At 36.9% G+C, this 23,655-nt stretch overlaps 1 protein-coding gene across 1 annotated transcript in view; it reads right to left on the reverse strand.

Annotated features, from left to right (window-relative positions):
- Positions 1 to 23,655, reverse strand: part of MALRD1 (MAM and LDL receptor class A domain containing 1) — a 513,794-nt gene that overhangs the window by 315,053 nt on the left and 175,086 nt on the right. Inside the window, exons 22-23 of the mRNA XM_053573250.1 lie at positions 7,703 to 7,859; positions 3,497 to 3,607 (exon numbers count right to left, since the gene is read on the reverse strand). Coding sequence (XP_053429225.1) covers positions 3,497 to 3,607; positions 7,703 to 7,859 — 268 coding nt within the window. The remainder of the gene's footprint in view (positions 1 to 3,496; positions 3,608 to 7,702; positions 7,860 to 23,655) is intronic.

A 23,655-nucleotide genomic window follows, 5' to 3' on the forward strand; every position in this document is an offset into this window, starting at 1 on the left:
TCTTGGAATAACAAGGAACTCTGGATGGGGTACATAAATAACCATGCTAGCTAGTTTCAGATTTTTTGTGCAATTAATTATTTTTATTAAATTTCTCTGTGTGTATATATACACACACACACATACATGCATATATATGTTGCCATAAAAATATTCACATATTTCTAAGGAAATCTAGAACATTTAGGGATGAGTTAACGAGAAGCACAGTTTTACTTTTGCAGTGATTTTGTACAAAATATTTACAGTTCCCAATCTCCTCAATGTCTTTAGACCAACTCTGGACAATTATTTTTTCTTAAAAGAAGTAATTATAGTCTTTCCCTAAGATGTGCTCTGCCTTTATGCTATTGTGTGAACCTGAGTGTTTTATACAATAGTATAAAGAGGAAAGAATAACTGTAATCATGCCTCTCCTATTATCAAAGAAAACTACAATGGTTTCTGTATGCTGAATTCGTATGAAAGAAATAAATTATTCTTCATAGCAGATGAGCTAGAAAGAAAAATAAGTTTGAAAGATAAAGGAGCAGGGAAGTGCTTAAAAAGAGGTGAAACTAGAAGGAAAAACACAGACTACAACTTTCTTACAAGGGAAATTGAGCCTTGGGAAAACATTGATATGCAAAATTAAAAATGATACTCCACTATTTGGATAGCTCAACTTTTAAATACATGACACATGCTCAAGCCTGTAATCCCAGCAATCGAGAGGCTAAGGCGGGTGGATTGCCTGAGCTCAGGAGTTGGAGACCAGCCTGAGTTAGGAGTGAGATTCTGTCTCTAAAAAATAGCTGGGCGTTGTGGCAGGTGCCTGTAGTCCCAGCTACTTGGGAGGCTGAGGCAAGAGAATTGCTTAAGTCCAAGAATTTGAGGTGTGATGCCAGGGCAACTCTACCAAGGACAACAAAGCGAGACTCTGTCTCAAAAAAAAAAAAGAAAAAAGAAAGAAAGAACATAATGCAATGAATGTTTCCCTAATAATTTGTTGGTCTCCCATCCTCCAGCTACAATCTCATTTTCCTACCACGTCCAAATGATGAAATCATCGTCTCAATGCTCCATACAGGGTCGGTTAGCATTCCATAGATTTTAATATTGAATGTGATTAAATGTTTTTTAAGCAATTATGACGCATATTTTTTCAGGTAAAATAAAGTCAGAGCTAATTACTTGTAAAATTTGGGAAGGAAATGTGGGAGACAGTTGGATGGTGAACTTGTGGAAGGTCTACCCATTTTTCAGGTCTATCTCTGCCATATTGTAATTACATAAGTAGAAGCAGTTACCCGACTTCTATATTCTAATCTGTAAAATGGAGATAATAATATGTGCCTCCAAAGGCTATTATGAAAACAAAATGTGTGAATATTTAAAAAAGTCATAGAATACCACCTAGTGTTATGTCTGTGACTGTTCTGATTAAAAAAATTATTATAATGATGCAATACAATAATATATATGTTGTTTAGGATATTGCATCATATAATGAAAGATTTTGTTTAGACTTTAGCATTCCAAAATAAAACTATGCAAACTTCCTTGGGCTGCTTCAGCACACAATCTTTAATAATATACTTTCACTCAGGGCAAAGGGAATCATCTTTCTGAGGCCAAAGGGTCTGGTATTGGAAAAGCTGGAAGAATCATGGACACTGCAGTGGGATTATCACTATACCACCCACGGAGCGTGCACAGTAATATGTTTTGCTCATATTAGGCGCATAAGAATTTTTTTACTGAAAAAAATGAATGAGTCGCATGAAATAGAAAGGTTCACAAATTTTTAGTATTTAGCTTTAAGGTGCAAACAACACGGGTAGACTTCTCTGTATTCACGTTTCAATATGTGAAAAATTAGAATGTCAGGAAGGCTAAATTAATAATTGATTCCACTTCCTGAAATCCCCCCTTAATGTTACTTGGAACATGGTTTTGCTACACAAATATTCTATGTGGACACAACTAGTTGAGAATTAATTGCCTGGGGTAGAAGCTTGTGTTGGCAGCTGCAGAATCTTCCATAAGTTCTTGCTGGAGATTCTTCTTGCTTCAGTTTAAAAACCTCGGAGGCTGAACAGTTGGAATCCTTCCAAATAATAAATCTCATTCTGTGCAAGGCTATTAAATCACTGGCTGGTTTTTACTTCTTCAGGTTGACCTTATTTCTTATCTATATACTAAATTATCTATAAGTGATTCATAAGAAAACTGGATTTCAGTCAGAAGCAAAAATATATGTGATTTATTTTGTATCTATCGTTCCAAGAAGTGGGCATAGAGCTGTATCCAGACAGTGCGTCCATTGGAGTTGAGAGTGGCTGATTTATCAGAGAAAGGACATAATGGTAGATACTTTTACTTGAACAGTTATAGCTGACTTGGCTGTCCCTGTTTCACATACAGAAAACTGGAAATAGGCTGGGCGCAGTGGCTCTTACCTATAATCCTAGCACTCTGGGAGGCCGAGGTGGTCAGATTGCTTAAGCTCAGGAGTTCAAGACCAGCCTGAGCAAGAGCGAGACTGTATCTCTACTAAAAACTAGAAAAACTAGCCAGGTGTAGTGTGCATGCCTATATTTGCAGCTAGCTACTAGGGGAGCTGAGGTAAGAGGATTACTCGAGCCCTGAGGTTGCTGTGAGCTATGACATCCCAGCATTCTTCCCAGGGCACTGGAAGTACAGCATTTACCAAGGATCTCCACTCTTTCTAACAAGAGATAAATACTTCTAAATTCATAGAATTAAGCCCCAGGAAGTAAGACTAAGAGGAAAATGTTCTCCCTATGTAAATGACTCTGTGTTCTCACTCTGCTTATCCAAATTTTAACAAATCTTCACAGCCAAGTATCATCTTCCAAAATAACTGCCAGCTATGGAGTTCTTTTTGTCTTGATAATCCATAAAAAAATAAAATCCCTACCAAATATTTTGGCACATCAGTATTTTCAGCTTAAACATTTTAATCTATTATTACTACTTTGGTTTAATGGTTAGATATACATAGGTCTCATCCTCTTAATATTATTGTAATTTAAATGAGGACAAATATAGCATCATCCAATATTGTGCCCTCCCCCAAACATTTTTAAATTAGGTAAATCTATTACCTATAATAGATTTAGCAATGGAATGTGCTTTCAAAAGACTTCCCTTTTAATCAAGTTCAAAATTATTTGATTATTCTACAATCTCTGAGAAAATATTTGCAAAATCGAGAGAGGTAGTCTTGCTTTGTGGGAAGTTGATTGAGACAGGAAGAAGGTCATTATTCAAATTAAAGCTTCCTAACGTATGGATTTCTAATCCGAAGAAAGTAGAGCATTCTGGAATTGTAAAGAACTATGGAAAACACACTGTGAAATGTTAAGTTCCGTGTCTGTCCACACCGAACACATTTAAAAGGGCATGCGGACCCCAGATACTTGGAGAGAAAGAAGATAGGATGAAAGAAAAACAAATGAGCCCTGTGTCACCGAACTGCTGGATGACAAACCTGCGTGTGCAAATGAACTCCTAGAAACACCTCTACTTTCTTCCACTGTGCACCTTGCTGCCCACTTTGAGCCCACAATTTAGAAGTGATATTATTCTTCTTGATGAGTACCTGAAAAGATAAATAAAAAAATTGAATTATTTCACCTTGAGAAATAGTACACATATAGAGTTTTTCTAGTCATCTTACATTTTGGATTTTAATATCAACATCAAGTCCCTGAGAGAAGAGTGCAGACATTCTTCATTAGATGCCTTTGTTCCTTGTAACGCATTATGAACCCAGGGGACTTCCCATGGTTTGTGCAATAAAGGTGCATAGGACTATCAGTAAAGTCTTAAAGTACCTGGGCACCATTTAATTAAGAACTCAACTACATTGGCTTTTTAAAAACCTGACAGCAGTAACAATTGACATTGCATATATTTAATAATATTTGTATGGTCAAAAGAACAGAATCACTTACTAAAGCAGTCTTTTGAAAATGAACTTCCTCATTCCACTGGATTCAGTAGAGCAGTATTGTTACAATGTGAGCCTGTTTAATTGTAACAGCAGAGACAGGTTGTAGGAGTGGGCATGAATTCCTGCTGCCGCAGTAAGAGCTTCCTGCCCAACAGTCTTTTTTTTTTTTTGGCCGGGGTTGAGTTTGAACCTGCCACCTCCGGCATATGGGGCCAGCACTCTACCCCTCTGAGCCACAGGCACCACCCCAACAGTCTTGAGATTAACAAATCCTCATTAGTATTGCAGCCTAACTCCAAAGGAGAATTTGGATTACTCGCAGAAGACAAACTATCCTGTCTCTTCTTTATAATGACAGAAAATGAGCCATGAAGAGAGTAATGGATCATTATGGGGAAAGCAGAACTATTTCACATTGTAAAATAACTGGCATAGATGGTTTATTTAATCATCTCACAACACGACTTTTTAAAAAATACAATTTAGGCATCCAGAGAATTATTCAGATAAAGGATTGTATAGGTTTTGGCTTTTTTAAATGAAGATAACTTTTAGTGGTTTCCTTTGCTGTTTTGAAAATCAAATTCAGATGAATTATTTTTATAGAACTAGATTCCAGAATGATGGAAGAAGTAACATGTGGCTGCCAAAGATACCATCAAATTGTGAGGGCTAAAACATGCTAAATTAATCCAGTATATTACCAAAGTCAAGAAAATATAATTTCTAAACAAATTAATAAAATCATTATGAAAGATATTGGAAGATGTATGGGAAAAAGACTTCTTTGTATGAACACCAAAATATATACAAATAACTAAATCCAAAAAAAGTTCAAGTAACATATTAATGAAACGTTTAAGGTTATTTCATAGATCCACAAAAAAATATAAGGACAATTTATATCATCATTTTATATATTTTATAATTACTTATAAAGTTTCATATTATTTTGTAATTTTTTGGCTAATACTAAATTTAATTTTGAAAAAACTGAAAGCATATTTCATACCATTAATCTTAACCACAAAACATACCAGGCTCTAATTCTCATTTTACCAATAAAAAACATAAAACAGTCTGTAGTGAACATTTTGCTCAAAATCATTTTGTTAAGTCATTGTAAGAACTAATCAGGGCGGCGCCTGTGGCTCAAAGGAGTAGGACGCTGGCCCCATATGCCGGAGGTGAAAGGTTCAAACCCAGCCCCGGCCAAAAACTACAAAAAAAAAAAACAAAACAAAAAACTTCTATTTATAAGACAATTTGGAATGAACACTAAAAGGGAAAGGACCCACACAAACCCAATCAGAAATGAAAAAAGGAGCCATTACAAGTAACACCACAGAAAATAGCATCTCTGAATACTGTAGAAATCTCCTAGGCATATAAATTAGAGAATGCAAAGGAAATGGACAAATTCCCGGAAACAGGCAACCTCCTGAGATTCAAGAAACACTACTGCTGAACAGACCAATGAAACACAGCAAAATTGAAGCAGCAATAAAGCATCTTCCATCAAAAACAAACAAAAAAAGGCCCCTCAAGCAGATGGATTCATAAGCAAACTTTACCTACAAAAAAGATCTGGTACCCATCTGCAGAAATCTTTCTATAACATTGAGAATGAGGGAATCCTCCCCACTCACTCTATCAAGTCAGCATCACCTTGACATCAAAGCCAGAAAATGACACTATAAAAAAGAAAACTATAGATCAATATTCCTGATAAATATATGCAAATATTCTCAATAAAACACTGGGAAACCAAATTCAACAGCTCATAAAAAACATAACCCACCATGACTAAGTATGCTTTACCCCAGGGATACAAGGATGGTTCAACATACATAAATCAATAAATGTGATTCACTGCATAAACAGCTGCAAAAACAAAGACCAAATGACCATCTCAATAGATGCAGACAAAGCATGTGACAAAACCCAGCACCCTTTCATGACAAAAACCCCCAACAACTAGGCATATAAGGAACATATGTCCAAGTTTTAAAGCCCACATATGACAAACCCACAGTCAACATCATACTGAGTGGGGAAAAGCTGAAAGCATCTCCCAAAGCATTAGAACAAGACAAGAACGCCCAGCGTCACCACTTCTGTTCAACATTGTGCTGTAGGCCCAGGTAGAGACCAGAGACAAGAAATTGAACTAAGGGCATCCAAACTGTGAGAGAGGAAGTCAGACTATTTTGGGGTTTTGCTGATGATATGATCATATTACCTAGAAAACCCCAAAGACTCAAGCAAGAAACTCCTGGAATTGATCAATAAATCCAGCAAAGTCTTAGCTTACAAAATAAAGACTCAATACTACTCATAATAGCTACAAAGAAAATAAAATACCTAGGAATAGTCTTAACCAAGGAACTGAAAGATCTCTACAAAGAGAACTACGGAACAGTGAGGAAAGAAATCACAGATTACACACACAATAAATGAAATATATCACACTCATGGACTGGTAGCAAAACATTGTTAAAGAACCCATACTGCCCAAAATGATTTACAGATTAAATGTAATCCCCATAAAAATACCACATAATATTTCACAGATCTAGAAAGATGATTCTGTGTTTCAGTTGGAACCAGAAACGACACCAAATAGCCAAAGCAATCTTAAGCAAAAAGAGCAAATCTGGAGGCATCACATTACCAGACTTCAAACTGTACTGTTAAATACAAGACTATAGTCACCAAAACAGCGTGGTGCTGGCACAGTAATAGAGACGTGGACCATTGAAACAAAACAGAGAACCCACATAGAAAACCATCCACAGACAATCAGCTGATCTTTGACAAAGCAGACAACAGGAACAGAGGAAAACCAGCCCTATTCCATAATTGGTGCAGGGAAAATTGGATAACAATACGCATAAGAATGAAACAGGGTCCATTCTCTCACCACTCACAGAAATTATTTCCAACTGGACAAAACACTTAAATGTAAGGCATGAAACCACAAAAAAGAAAACACAGGAATAATTCTTCTAGACATCAACCTAGGAGAAGAATTTATGACTAAGACCTCAGTGGAAATTACGGAAACAACAAAAATAAATCATGGGACTTTGTTAAATTAACAGGTTCCTGCACAGCTGAGGAAATGATCAACAAACCGAACAGGAAGTATTCCTGCTTAAAGGTATTAGAAAGAAATAACTGGGTATAATATGTGATATTCCACTGTATTAGGAAAATTACGGGAGTAATTGGCAAAAAAAAAAAAAAAATAGGATCTTTGAGTACAGATTGTATTTGGGTTGACTGTGCTATTCTTGCACTATTTAGTGATTTTGACTGTTTTATTTTAACAAATGAACAAAAATTTGAAAAAGATGATTGCAGAATGTATCCCTCCTACCATCAAAGGCAGCACAAATACACATCCAAGTATTCCAAAGTGTATATATTCCTTTGATTGTCCTATACTCAGATCATTGACACTGAAACCTACGTGGTATGTCTCACCCATAAAATAGTATTACCCAGAAGCTGTGGCCTCAGAATAGACAACAGTAATAAATTAGAGTAAAAATTAAATATTAGTGATTCACGTCCAATCCTGCTAAAGCTTTTACTCAATCATACCATAATGAAACTAGTGAAGTGTTGGTACTTGTCCATTTTAATTTATTAACAGACTATATTTTAATGACACTAGGCTATGCAGCATGAATTTTCATAAGGGTAATCCAGAAAACATTATTTCCTAAGCAGTACCTGGAGAGAACCGACTGTGGCACCATTCATATGCGTCCAGAACACCAAGGCACATTTGGGCCCCGTGAGTGAAATAACAGGAGTGAGAATGTCAGCTGTGTCACCAAATTTCCCATTGGAACTATCAGCATAGAGGTACCAGCCATCTGTGGTATTTCTGGGGAAAGTGTTTATCAGATTAAAAAACAAGAATATTATAAAACATGCTATTTCGTCATTGCTCTGTCTTTTTTCCTAAAGCCAATGTTCTCTAGAGCATAATTATGTCCCTAACTTTCCTCAGAACTAATACTTCTACCATTTTTATTTTTGAATCCACACCCCTTAAAATGACATAAATTTGTATAGTAAGTATAAATGAATGATAAAACTTTAAAATTTGATTTATTTTTTTCTTATTTCATCCCACCCCCCCAAGATAGGTTCTTACTCTGTTGCCCAGGCTGGGATACAGTGGCCCATGGTGTCATCATAGCTCACTGCAGCCTTGAACTCCTGAATTCAAGTGATCCTCCTGCCTCAGCCTGCTGGGTAGCTATGACTACAGGTATGAGCCAATGTGTCTGGATAATTTTGTTCTTATTTTTTTGTGGAGACATCTTTCTGGCTGTTCTTAAACATCTGACCTCAAGCAATACTTTTTTTTCTTCCCTTTACAATGATGCTACCAATACCCTAATCATATTTTTAGAGATTATTCTCATATGAGTAAAATAAGGCTCTGAAGTATTGATTGGCTTTAGAAGAAGCACAAAAATAAGAAAAATATATGAGTAATTAAGGCATGAAAATCAGAAACAAAACTGGTCTGGGGTTCAACTCTGAAGTCTCAATGGCTTTCAGTTCAAATTTATCCTATTAATTGAGTTCAGCTTCACTTCAACATATTTTAACAAATTTATAGATAATTTTAAAGAGCATCTTTTTTCTTCCCTAGGGCCAAATTTAAAAAGTAATAACAATGATGGAATCAAATAACAATATATTCTCCCCCCCGCAAATGCAAAGAATTCATGTTCCTACATTATGAACTCAAGAAAAAAAAATAATAAAACATTAAAGACATGCTAGGTTACACACAGCTTTGGAAGCACAAATAAAGAGATGGCTCTTCAGTTTCACCCTTCTGGCATACTGGTTTTGTTTGTTAATGGATTTTATGTTGTACCACATTATAACCTCATGTTAAATACTATGAAGTAAAGAGTTCAAATTTGCTCATTATTAAGTCTATTTTATTCTAAAAATTTTATCACATTTTTGAGCAAAGAATGTGAATCGTTAATAGCAAAGAGATGCAGAGAGAGATAGAAGTATTCATTCAGACGCCATGTATTTATTCAACGTTGACGCTTGTCAGTTGCTGTCCAAGGTCCTGGGACTATAACCGCAAAATACACAAGGGTTTGGCTGCTGGCCTCATCCTGTACGAGGTAGCTACCTTTGGGCAGGTTATTTAACTTCACTGAACATATTAGTCTCTTCTCTTAGTAAAACTGGATAGTTCTGTGTACACTCTAAATGAGAACTAGAAATAAAATGTGCGGGGCATCTGACACAGTGCCTGGCCCATTGTGTATATTAAATAAATGGTCATTGTAGTTGTTGCTAATGAAATAAGAACTTTAGTGTTCTATAAACCATAGAGAGCATGAGTTAAGATATTCAAGAGGCAGAATTATTAAGTCTGAAAGATATATCAATGACAAAGCACTTCCAGTTTATTTCCTTGTACATGTGATATCCCACTATTCCAAAGATACACAGAAAAAACATGGATATATTTATACATTCAGGTATATAAAGCAAGAGTGGAAACTGGAAGAAAAAAGAGCGTGCACATTTCTATACATGTATTATTTATTTACTCTGCAAATAGTTCTTTAATCAGCTGTCAGGATTCTTGTAATTTTATTATAATTTATCATAAAATTATTTCAATATATCACATCTAAATGCACTCAAGAAAATTGGGTACTACTACCAAGGTACAGCATAGATTGTCCATTCCTCTACAATTTTAATGCCACCAGCTTAAGTCCAAATTTCATCACCTCTTTCTTAAAATAATAAGCCTCCTAAATGGCCCTTTAATTCTACTGTTGATTCAATCTATGTATTTGTCACACATAGAATAATCCCAAAAGTCTCAGTGGAAGCCCTTCAGCAAGAAAGAGGGACATGAACTTATTCAAAGTCCTGAAAGAAACAAAACTTTATCCCTAGACTATTACATCCTGCAAAAAAAATCTTTCAAACATGGGCGACGCCTGTGGCTCAAAGGAGCGGAGCACTGGCCCCATATGCTGGAGGTCGCGGGTTCAAACCCAGCCCCGGCCAAAAACTGAAACAAACAAACAAAAACCTTTCAAACATGAAGGAGAAATAAAGACTTTCTCAGACCTCTCCTACAAAAATTATTAGAAGAAGCCTTCAATCTTCAAGAAAAGACTAAAGGACATTAATGAACAGTAAGGCACCATCTGAAGGTATACAGCTGACTGGTGACAGTAAATACCCAATTATAAAATACTCCATTGCTATAATAACAATGCAGATATCACTTATATCTTGAGTAGGAAGACTAAAAGACACACCTACCAAAACTAACTATGCCATTGGAGTAATTTTTGCATGATAGCTAGCATAAGATGACATGAATGGAAGCAATAAAAAATTAAAAAGTGTGAGAGATTGAGTTAAAGGGTAGAATTTCTGTTAGACTTCTCCTTGCTGGTTTATTTCTTTGTTTGTAACTAGAGCTGTCACATGTTTAAGATAATTGGTTATAATTTTTTTTTGAGACAGAATCTCACTATGTCATCCTCTGTAGAGTGTTGTGGCATCACAGCTCACAGCAACCTCCAAGTCTTGGGCTTACGTGATTCTCTTGCCTCAGCCTCCCAAGTAGCTGGGACTACAGACACCCGCCACAGTGCCCAGCAATTTTTTGGTTGTAGTTGTCATTGTTGTTTGGCAGGCCCAGGCCAGGTTTAAACCCACCAGCTCTGGTGTATGTGGCTGGCACCTTAGCCGCTGAGCTATAGGCGCTGAGCCTGTTTATAGAATGTTTTTTTGCAAGCTTTCATGGTAACCTCAAATAAAAAAAATCTGTATAAATACACAAAAATTTAAAAAGCAAAACATTAAAACACAATACCAGAGAAAATCACTTGTAGCAAAGGAAATCAGAAGGGAAATAAGAAAGAGAAGACCACCAAAACAACCAGAATCCAACAATAACATCACAGTAATAAGTCCTTACCTCTCAGCAACACTGAATGTGAATAGACTAAACTCTCAAAAGACAGAGAATGACTGAATGGATAAAAATGGATAAAAATACAAGAGCCAACCACGTTATGAGCAAGAAATATATTTCACCTATAAAGATGTGGACAGACTGAAAATGGAGGAATAGAAAAAGATATTCCATGCAAATGGAAACCAGGAAAGAGCAGGGGGACCTAAACGTCTATCACATAAAATAGATTTCAAGGCAAAAATGATAAAACTAAACAAAGAAAGTCATTACATAATAATGAAAGTGTCAACTCAGGAAGGGTATATTCTAAATATACATGCACCTCAAACTGGACCACTCAGATATATAAAGTAAATACTATCAGAGATAGAAACAAGAACAATATTTGATAGCACATCAAAGTGACTATAATCAATAATAAGGTAGACTTTAAAATAACCACAAGAATGGAATTGGAATGTTCATAACATAAAGAAAGAAATGATAAATGCCTGAGGTCATGGATACCCCAATTACTCTGATTTGATGAGGTCATATTGTATTCCTATGTCAAAATCACATGTACCCTACAAAGATATACAACTATTATGTACATATAACTTTAAAAATTAGTAAAATTTATTGTGTACCTACCCAAAAAAGTGGTATCTATGTTTATCCTAGATATCAATATGATGAAAAGGCCATTTGGTGCATGGGAGAAAACATATTTTATGACTATAACATACTATATATTGTGCGTTATGCCAGTTATTCAACTACGTGTGTGTATTTGTGTTTGTGTATTTTGTTTTGTACACATATTATCTAACTCAGTGGTTCCCAACCTGTGGGTTGTGACCCCAGGAACTGTATTAAAGGGTTGCAGCAATAGGAAGATTGAGAACCACTGATTTAACTAAATGTATAAAAATAAGAACTGGGTAAAATATTCCTAAATCTTAATATGTATATTGCTGCATTTAGAGACCTTATCTATTTTTTTTCCTACACAGTGCCTGGTAGACCTTCATAAAATAGCTAAAATAAACAAGTGAGTTTCAAATTAGTAAAGCACATGTGTAAATTAGGAGGAACGAGGGCAGGACAGAAACTGTAGACTCAGATACAATTAAATATTATAAGTCAATAATCGTTTCAGGCTGGGGCAAAAATAAATGTAGAAAAGGAGGGAACAAAGATAATAGATCTGGAGATCATGGAGGAATTAACTGACTAAAGGGTAGAATTCTGGTAACCATAAAAGCATGCAGTCTTGGGCGGTGCCTGTGGCTTAGTGGGTAGGGTGCCAGCCCCACATACTGAGAGTGGTGGGTTCAAATGCAGCCCTGGCCAAACTGCAACAAAAAATAGTCAGGCATTGTGGTGGGCACCTGTACTCCCAGCTACTCAGGAGGCTGAGGCAAGAGAATCACCAAAGCTCAGGAGTTGGAGGTTTCTGTGAGCTGTGATGCCACAGCTGCTGAGGTTGATAAAGTGAGACTCTGTCTCAAAAAAAAAAAAAAAAAAATCCATGAGACCACCTGGGTGCAGTGGCTCATGTCTGTAATCCTAGCACTCTGGGAGGCTAAGGTGGGTGGATTGCCTGAGCTCACAGGTTCGAGAGCAGCCTGAGTCAGAGCAAGACCTCATCTCTGGGGAAAAAAAAAAAAAAATAGCCAGGCACTGTGGTGGGCACGCCTGTAGTCCCAGCTACTCGGGAGGCTGAGGCAAGGTAATTGCTTAAACTCAGAAGTTTGAGGTTGCTGTGAGCTATGACACCATGGCACTCTACAAAGGGTGAGAAAGTGAGACTCTGTCTCCAGGTAAGAAAAAAAAAAAAAGCATGCAGTCAATGGTTCTTCAAAGAGACATCTCTGTATTCATGTCCCAGAAACTGGAGGTGGCTCATGCCTGTATTCCTAGCACCCTCGGAGGCCTAGGTAGGTGGACTGCCTGAGCTCAGGAGTTTGAGAACAGCCTGAGCAAGAGCAAGACCCTATCTCTAAAACTAGCTGGGTGTTGTGGCAGGTGCCTGTAGTCTCAGTTACTAGACAGGCTGAGGCTTGAACCCAGCAGTTTGAGGTTGCTATGAGCATTGATGCCACCGTACTCTACCAGGGCGACAAAGTGATACTTTTGTCTCAAAAAAATTGTGTCTCTGAAATGTCCTTTCACATGCAGAGTAAAGAAACAAAAAAGGATATATGTCAGGAGGGCAGTTTGAAAAATGTAAACAACCAAACTGCATTTGTGTTTTCACATTAAACTGTGAACACAGTACCAATTGTAGCAGTAGATCACTCAGTCACCAGTCCCATAGGTATTAAGTGAGGGCACACGATGTCTGATGTGTGATTCCTAATGGAAAAAATGAAGACGCACACACACACTTGCCTGTGTCTGAGACGAGACTATTCCAGCATGCACCTGCAGAGAAATCAGCTTCTCTCCTGGAATGAGCAGAGCCGTAATGACCACAACCAACAGTGCTGTCACCCATAAAATATCAGCAACTCTCGACCAACCTTCAAATTACCTTTGCTCATACAGAGCAGGCGGTAGGATGTTTCATAGGAATACATCTTTTCCTAATAAAACATATCATAAACCACACAGTAGGAAAGGTCTTAAGAAAGTAGTTATACTTTTAGGTATTAGAAAAGATCCAAGGTAATGGTATACAAGTCTATTTTTTATTTTTATTTTTTTAATCATGTATTTTCTTCTTTTTCTTTTATTAAATCAAACACATAGATCATGTATACATTAATGCATTTATGGGGTACAATGTAATTTCATATAGAATTAGGAACACTTAACATCACACTTAATATACCACTTAATTATTGTGTTAAGACGTTTATACTCTATACTAATAGATCCGACATGTACCCTTGCATTATGCACCATAGGTGTGATCCCACCATTCACCCTCCCTCGATCTGACTTCCCCCCTCCATCTCACCCCCCTCCTCCCTCCTCCATCCTAGGCCATAGTTGTGATCTATTCTTCATATGAAAGTGCGAGTGATTGTAAATTGGTTTCATAATAGTACTGAGTATATTGCATATTTTTTCTTTCATTCTTGAGATACTTTACTAAGTAGAATATGTTCCAACTCCATCCATGTAAACGTAAAAGAGGTAAAGTCTCCATCATTTTTTAAGGCTATGCAATATTCCATGGTGTACATATACCACAATTTATTTATTTATTTATTTATTTTTTTTTTTTTTGTAGAGACAGAGTCTCACTTTACTGCCCTTGGTAGAGTGCTGTGGCATCACTCGGCTCACAGCAACCTCCAGCTCTTGGGCTTACGTGATTCTCTTGCCTCAGCCTCCCGAGCAGCTGGGACCACAGGTGCACGCCACAACGCCGGGCTATTTTTCTTGTTGCAGTTTGGCCGGGGCTGGGTTTGAACCTGCCACCCTCGGTATATGGGGCCGGCGCCCTACTCACTGAGCCACAGGCACCGCCCCTCAATTTATTAATCCATTCATGGGTCAAGGGGCACTTGGGCTTTTTCTAGGACTTGGCTATTATGAATTGAGCTGCAATGAACAATCTGGTGCGAATATCTTCGTTATAAAGTGATTTTTGGTCTTTTGGATATACATTCAGTAGAGGAATTGTAGAATCAAATGGCAGGTCTACTTTTAGATCCCTGAGTGTTCTCCATACTTCTTTCCAAAAGGGACATAGTAGCTTGCACTCACACCAGTAGTGCAGAAGTATTCCCTTTTCTCCACATCCATGCCAACATCTGTGAAGCCATCAAGTCCCAAACTCTTCTTTTTGGGGAGATTTCTTATAGTTTATTCTATTTCAGTGTTTGATATAGGTCTGTTGAGCATTTCCAATTCTTTCTGATTAAGTCTAGGAAGTTGGCATGCTTTCAAGTATTGGTCAATTTCTTTCAGATTTTCATATTTCTGAGAATAAAGCTTTTTGTACTATTCATTAAGGATTCTTTGAATTTCTGAGGTGTCTGTTGTTATTTCACCTTTGTCATTTCTGATTGATGATCTTAGGTACTTTAATTGTCTATTTTTGGTTAGGTTGGCCAATGTACAAGTCTTTTAAAAAGACTTTATAAAAAGATCTCTGATTTATACCTTGAGCTATTTTAAAAGAAAGTTGCCTAGGTCTTAGAGGATAATCAATTTCTAAAGTCTTATTATTGCACAGATTAACTAATTATGATACTACATAGCTATATGCGCCACTAAATTATAAACCTGCCAAGACTCACATTTTAACTTCCTTTTTTTTTTTTTTAGAAAGAGTCTCACTTTATCGCCCTCAGTAGAGTACGGTGGCATCACAGCTCACAGCAACCTCCAACTCCTGGGCTTAGGTGATTCTCTTACCTCAGCCTCCCAAGGAGCTGGGACTACAGGCACCTGCCACAATGCCTGGCTATTTTTTTTGTCATTGCAGTTTGACCAGGGCCGGGCTTGAATCCGCTACCTTCGGTACATGGGGCCGGTGCCCTACCCACTGAGCCACATGCGCTTCCCCTTAATTACTTTATTACAGTATGTAGAACATCTTGAAAAGTGGTTTATACCCAAGTGGTACTCAATAAATATTGGCTGAATCTGTTGCTAAATAAAATTGGCAGCTAATGCTTGCTTTTCTATATAGAATTCTACTTCACAAACGCAAAGCATCTGGATTTTGAAAACAGATTTAAAATTTTAGAAGACTGCTTTTGGATTTCTCTTTCCTAGTCTCATGAAATAAAAATGCAGGAATGAACAGCATTTGTTGAAATTTTATATAACCACCTGAGGCCTTTAGCAACTAAAACTTCCCTTACCGAGGTCTCAGAGCCAACTATTTTAATTAGGAGCACCCACAGTTCTTATTTCAATATTGCATGACATTCGCTGAACAACAAGACTATGAGGCAAGAATAAACACATAAATAAAAAGCCTAAGATAGCATACAACGTGTTTATTTATCTTCTGATTTTGAAGTCCCATTAAATAAATATAATCTTTGTAAAACAGATTTTAGGCCAAAAAACTGGTATCTGAGATGTATAAAGGAAAAAAGATGCTTTCAGATCAGCCTTTAAATTAGAAAGAATTTAAATTAGGGAATATTATATAAATAGTTTATCCTTTAATGTTTCCAACAAACCTGAGAAGGTATGATTACACATAATAATCATAAATATTTCCTAAATAAGAAAATTGAATTACATAATTTGCCAGTGGTCATTTCCATGGTGGATACTAAAACAAATACTTGAATTACAACCATCTGCTCACGTTTTATCCTATACGTGTCATACCTGAACTCCAGCACCAATATCACTAAGACACTCATTCCAAAGCCACTTCCCAGGCCTTCTCTGAGATCTGCTAAGGAATTCAAGAATTAGGGCTCAGCAAACGGTTTTAACACATGTTCTGTTTTGGGGCAGGCTAAATTTTGAGAACCACTGCTCCCACCCAGTATGTTAACAGTTAAAATAGTATTTCTCATTCTAAGCTACTAAATCAAGATGCTAATCCAAAATGAGCAGTTAAGAAAATCAATATTTAAGATATACTCCTTTCCTAAAATGAATACTTCAGGGAAAATAAATAGAGGTTGAAGAATTTTTTTGATACTTGTTTTTACAACATCTCATTTTTCATTATATACTGGATAGGAGACAGTTCCTATGTGGAAGGAAGGAAGGAGGGAAAAAGGGAGGGAGGGAGGAAGATAAGGAAAAAGAAGAATAATAGAGTTTGAGACCCATGGGGGTTACAGCAACACAATTCCATTAAGCGCTACAGTACCACTGTCTCTCTCTTTCACACACATACCCACAAAATTTGATGTTTCGATATCGAAACACCTTTCCAGATATTAAAAACTATGCTGGTTTAAAATCTTCAGCACGCCTACATTTGCATCTATAACGATTTTAAATCACACACGGACTTCATGGGTACCCTGTGTATAAAATATCAATGTGTTACATGTAACATGTATTTACATATATGTATTTTATAAAAACACAACTACCCCATACTGAACTAGAGATTAATTTAGTAATGGAGAGTAATGGAAATATTTAAAACCATCCACTGTACTGTGTTATCTACAGAAAGCTGATCCTTGGATTTATACGCTCAGTGAAAGAACAAGTAAGTTGGTTCTCATCTTTGACCTGTTGGTTCTCTTCACAATCACACGGTGTCGGGGAATCATGTCTTGCCGTGTCTGCCCCGCCCTTTGCCCCCAGAGTTCAGGATCAGCATGTCAAGTCCCTGTATGTGCACTTTGATAAGGATGATCATGAATGAACCCTCTTTGACCGTGACATTATTCCACGGCCTTGCTCAGCAGTGACCACCTTTACTGGTTATTTATAGCACTGTGGCCTGTGATGGAAAGGCCGATCTAAATTCTGAATATAGAAAAGATGGAAGTCATGTTAGAAGTGTTTTAGAAAGTACACAAACACCACCACAGAGTTTTGTGGCCAATTCCCTGTGTTCATAATAATAGGAGTACAAAATGTCAAAACTGGCATCTCTTCTAAGGCAATGCTAGCAACGACATGGAAAAGGCACAAACTTCAGCAGCTTAAACACTATTGAAAGGTAATTATTTTTTTTTATTTGAACATGAACACTGAATAGGTCTAATCCAGGATAATTTAAGAGCAGATTTTTCCACTTCACAAAAAATATATCATTTCCTTTCATTATACCCTGGGCTTTGAAATAATGTTGATTCTACTGATACATAGGGTACTTTTATTCATATGTCTTAGGAATGCTGATTAAAAATATATCAAATTCTTGAATGTAGTAATTTTATTTTATTTATATAATAATTTAATAGTAAATAACAATAATTTACTTTTAAAAATCTGTATTTTCTAATTAACTAACTAAACGACTTCTAAGAATACTATTTTGAGTTCATGACATTCTAGCCAATGTTCAGTTAGAAAACTTTAAAATTTAATTTAAAAAAGAATAAAAAGCAATCCCTGACAGGAAATTTAGATCTTTGCTCTAAAGAGAATATGAGAAAATTTAATTTCAAACAGTGATTTCCCTAAGGAAATTCTAGATCAAGACATTTTTCAACATCTTTCTTCTTTTTCACAAGAAACTTCCTATATACCAGTGTAAGACAAAACCAAAGTTAATAAAAGTAACATATTTCTGCTTGAGTTAAGGTTATGACTCATAAGGAAATAATCTATAAAAGTATTACAACTATACCTTCAACAGTTTAGAAATGAGAATTAATTTTATCCTCAAACTGTTATTGTTGCTTTACTTCTTATGCCTTTGTCTTCAGCTTCTCTTTATTATTTAACAACTATTCTCCCTTGTCCAAATATTAAGTGTGGGAACTTTGGTTTCTTTTTATCCTTCAGGATGTCCCTCTTTTCTCAGTCACCTGGCATGAGACCAGCTCTCAGTTAGATAGTAACTAGACTCTTCACATTAGTCAGTATCCTTTCCTTTCTAATGCCTGCAGAATTATGAAGGAATCAGGTATGTAAATTAATCTTGATGGTATCCTGGGACATTCACTATAATACAGTCAGTGCCCAGAGGACATTTGTATCAGATTTGAGACAGCAATAAAGGAGTGTTTTCCAGAAGGGTTGACCTCCAAATAAGTTTGGAAAGAGGATCAGAAAATTGTTGAATGAAGTCACAATGGCAGGAGATAGTCATGTTTGGAGAACAAATTAGGTGAATTGGGGGCGTGGCCTAAGGATGAGGTCAAAACAATAAGCCTGGGCCAGACTATGAAGGATCTTACAACCAAATTAAGGAGATGAAGGACATCTAACTTGGACCACTTGTTGATTCTTTAAATTATGGAATTCAAAAATAAGATGGATTATCTTCCTCAATGTCCACAGAAGACCCCTAATTGGACTTTTGCCAAACCAGGTTTCCAAATTTAAAACTGATGGAGCTCTTTAGATCTTTGTTTTTCAACATGCATGTCCAATTAATCATGCCATTATACAGCCTTTATATCATAAATGTATCACAACTCAATGTATAAATGTAGTTGTTCCCTTCTCTTATCCTGCCTAATGCACTCCTTATTCATAACTTACTTAGCAGATTTCAGCTATGAAGGGGTTCCCACGTGCAAAGAGATGCCCCATTCCAATCAGTCTCTGTCATCAAGAATGTCTGTCAAAAAAGCACAACCTTTCCTTCATTAATTGTCTCTTCTCCCTACTGTTTGCAAAACAATCCCAACTCTGAGGACCTTTGGAGACTGTATCACCTAGTTCCCATTAGCTGTCTGTGAAATCAACCCAAGTTTCCATCAATTCATGAGTATATTAACACAATATGGTGTACGTGCACTACAGAGTGCTACTCAGCCATGAGGGAGGGTGAATTGATGCCTTTTGCAGCAATTTGGAAGGAACTAGAGCCCATTATCCTAAGGAAGTAACTCAAGATGGAAAAACCAACACCACACGTACTTACTCTCTAATAAATTGGAACGAACTGATAGGTACACAGAGGAAAATGAATTCCAGCTGGATTTTGGCCATTTGAGAAACCAGCAGGAAACTGAGGGCGAGAAGGATCATAGCTGAGGGTTTTCATCCCCTCACCTCCACCTCCATTCCTCCAGTCCTCACTGTGGGTGCTGTCTCTTTTCTTCTTTGAGGGAATGCTGCTTCTAAGCTAAGCCTTTCCTGGAGTCCTATAATTCAGTCTCCTTTGCTTGTCCCTTCAGATTTAGGGGCTTCCCTTTGTTGCTAGACTTCGGGGACATGACTCAAACCTTGGTAGTCTTCCTGAGTAGGATTCCTGCAAAGAGTATGTTCTGATCTAGGACAAAAGTTTTCTCTCAGGAACTCAAGGACACTCCTGCAAAGTCCTCCCCATGGTAACTCAGCTCTTAAGAATTTATAAAAACCTAGCTTCCTGGAGCCTTGAAACTAATGCCTGCTTCCACTTCCGTAAACCCTGCACATGCTTTGAACCTTTCAGCAAAAGACAATATAGTAATTCCTTTGTCTGCCTACTTGTGAGTCCTACAAAAGAACAGGGACAGAGATGATCTGGGAGTGCGGCCATCTCAGCCATCACCCTACCAAAGCTCCGCCGGCTGGAATAAAGCCCCTTCCTCTTTTCAAACACAGGTGTTCAGGTGAATCTGTCTCTCCATCGGGCCTCAGTTTGCTGCAACATTTCCAGTAAACTCTCTTTAGTTAAATTCTTTGTGCCAACTATTTCCTGCCTGTGTCCTAACCAATACCACCCCCAATCCTGTCCTCTACCCATCTTGTTTCTTTGTATTTTTTCCAAGTTGTTTATCATTCAACCACGTTATTTAACATTGAGTTACAGATGAGCTAAGCCAATCCGTTGTTTCTGTTTACACACCATCTGTTAACTGTTTTTGAATACTTTTAACCTGCTAGTTCAGCTAGTACACTTCTCAGTGTTAAACGTAACCACCACCTTTTTATCTGGTCACACACAGCCTTTATTTCCTTTCAATCTGTCTTCATCTATCTCAATTAAACAAGCAAATATTTATCATTTCATCCAACAGCCAGAACAACACCTGCTCAATATCATGTCTTTTAGCAAAAGCGGCCAGTAACACTACAACAAATATACTACAAAGTACTTTATATGCAATAAATTTCAATTTAAGCAGTTATAAATAAGATTTGGGACATAGATCTGCTATATATTAATTGATTTGGTATATATTTTGGTATATATGCCAAATTGACCTGGTACATATTTTTGGTAAAAATTCCCCCTCATCTTTCATAAAAATGAAATGACTATAAAGATAAGAAATATTATAAAGTGTTAAATATTGGTAACTGTTGTTCTTTGGAGGCCCTAGTCAAAAAGTTAAAGGCACCATATTGGAAAAAGTTTCAAATCTGATTGCTATCTCTTCACTAAAGAAAATTTTATACCCTACACATAACACTCCTGTAAGGACACATCTCCATTGAAATTCAACTAGCAAGCAAACACTGGAAAAAAAATTCTGGCTCATTTAACAATGATACAACTACTGTCTCTTACATAAATTAAGATTTATGTAAGAGAACAAACTTCAAATCTTGTCATTTCCAATGCATTTATCTTTCGTTATTCTGCCTGCAATTTAAGCTCAAAACACAGATTACAAAGTGTAGCATCATTTTTTAAAATATCTAGAAATAACCAGAAGCAATCATATTCCATAACATAATGGTCTACTCTTTGTCACATTCTTAGTATAAAATAATTCATTTATTAGGATTAAATTATGTTCCTTTCTTTCTTTGAATTTGGACATTTACTTTAATTCAGCTCTTTTGTTCCACATGCTGCGCTAAACCTGAGGGACCTGAGATTAAAAAGAAAATATACCTCGTTCCAAAAGGGGCTGACAGTGCAGTAAGGAAAATGTGTCCCTAAACCAGAAGCAGAACAAGTAAAGTGAGGCATACTGCCACCTCTACGCCATCATGATAAACTCTACCTGGGAAATAAAATGTGGTAACAACCCAAATTCGCATAAAGATAGAATCTCAACATCTTCTTAGAAGAATACAGAAGAGTGCAGACACCATTATCTGCATAAAGCTAAGCTTAAAACTCTCACTAGTCCAGAGTGGTTCTACTTACTCTGTCCACTTCTACAGTAATTCTCTACTTTAACTGTAGCGTTAACAAATGTGTAGAAAATAACCAGACATCATAGGCAGAGCCAGCTCAAAAGGAAAGATGACAACTTCATTTGGGAAAGCTGGGTACTGAGCGGGGGTGGGTGGGCTTTGAATCAAATGCCTTTGATTTTCAGAAAAAAGGAGATAGGAAAAAATCTGAGAATAATACTTTTTAAATTAGAATATGGACCACCTATTACGTACCAGCAATTATAGTAGACACTGTGCATTTGTTTTCCAACTATAAGGTCCATGTTCTTATAGTCTATGCTCAGGGCAGGTGCAACCTGCTTTATTCAGCTCATGGGTGGCCGGAGGAGGAAGCGATGCAAGTCTGCCCTAGCTTCTGGTGGCCGGGAAGCTAAGTTACATATCACAATCTGTGCATCTTTATACCCAGGGAATGACAGTGGCAACATGCCAAGCATCAGTTACGTAAGCAGAGCTTCACTGTGCACAGGTAAGTCTACCTAGGAATACATGGCGCTTTCCTGTGGGAAGAAAGCCTAGACAACTTCATCTTGCCCCCTACCTGAGGCCAGGGGAGAGAAAACCCTAACACTTTATCCTGAACCTACACCAACCATCACACAAAATGAGACAAATAAAGTTGCTCTTCTTTCGTCTATAAAGAAGTTCTAGCGTTCTAAACCATTAGGGATGACTGGAGCTAACTATAATATATCATGCAGTTTCAATAGCAAGAAGGATACTGAATGTTCCGAACATTAAAAAAAGATATATGTTTGAGATGATGGATTTGCTAATTACTATGTTTTGATTACTTTACATGATTACTACGTGCCACACATATATGTACAATTATTGTTTGTCCCTTAAAAATTAAAAGAAATCTGGGGTGGCACCTGTGGCTCAGTGAGTAGGGCGCCGGCCCCATATACCGAGGGTGGTGGGTTCAAACCCGGCCCCTGCCAAACTGCAACAAAAAAATAGCCGGGCGTTGTGGCGGGCGCCTGTAGTCCCAGCTGCTCGGGAGGCTGAGGCAAGAGAATCGCGTAAGCCCAGGAGTTAGAGGTTGCTGTGAGCTGTGTGACGCCACGGCACTCTACCCGAGGGTAGTACAGTGAGACTCTGTCTCTACAAAAAAAAAAAAATAATAAAAGAAATCTGAACTTTAGACTAACGTTAAAGGCAGGTGGTAGATGATAAAATTCTAACTCAGTTTTTTCTCATTCCAGACCCAAATATCTGTCCAATATTTTTCGACCCCAGTATAAAACTATGGAGAATGAGTGTGACCCTGTCATTAGCTTTGACATATTGTTTTCATTATACATTTGCATCTAAGAGCCATGTCATGCAGTTTTCAATAAAAATATGCTTGTATGTTCCTTAAGAAATTATCATCCTCTGTAGTAATACCTTATCTGCACTACTAGTGAGTTATGTATCACCAAACTTGTATTTTTTGACTGAATGTATCAAATTCTTAATTTTTCACATCTCCTGAGTTAAAAAGGTAGAATTACTGGCTGCGTTCAGCTCCATTCTTCCAAATCTGATGAATATTCTCCTTTCTGACTGTGGAGTGGCTCATAGAAATTGTATTCCAGCAGAATCACAGTATCTGGACAAGGTGGTGGAGTAGACAAAAGATAATTCATCAGATATTCCTCTTAAGGACAAACTAGTAAGATACAGATAAAAATCTCTGGTTCAGATGAGTTTGTTGTTTGTATATCTGAGAACTGTTCTGTTCTAGCAAGAAAAAATAACATTGTTTTTATCATGTCCAGCAGTGTGCTGAGGACAGAGACTATCAGGATTAAGTTATTCCATCTTCAAAAAGCATGTGTTACCTTCTAACAATTAATACAGAAACAATGAAATGAAAACATAAACTGGTAAAGAAATGAAAGATTATCAGTTAAGCCAAGCAATAATTGATCATAGAATTTAAGACCTTCATAATGACACATTGGCTCAAAATGGAAAAGTTAAAAATACTTTTCTTCATTTTATACAAGTTGAACTATGCTGTATAAATGAC

Source organism: Nycticebus coucang, chromosome 20, assembly GCF_027406575.1.
Source record: "Nycticebus coucang isolate mNycCou1 chromosome 20, mNycCou1.pri, whole genome shotgun sequence".
Classification (NCBI taxonomy): domain Eukaryota; kingdom Metazoa; phylum Chordata; class Mammalia; order Primates; family Lorisidae; genus Nycticebus; species Nycticebus coucang.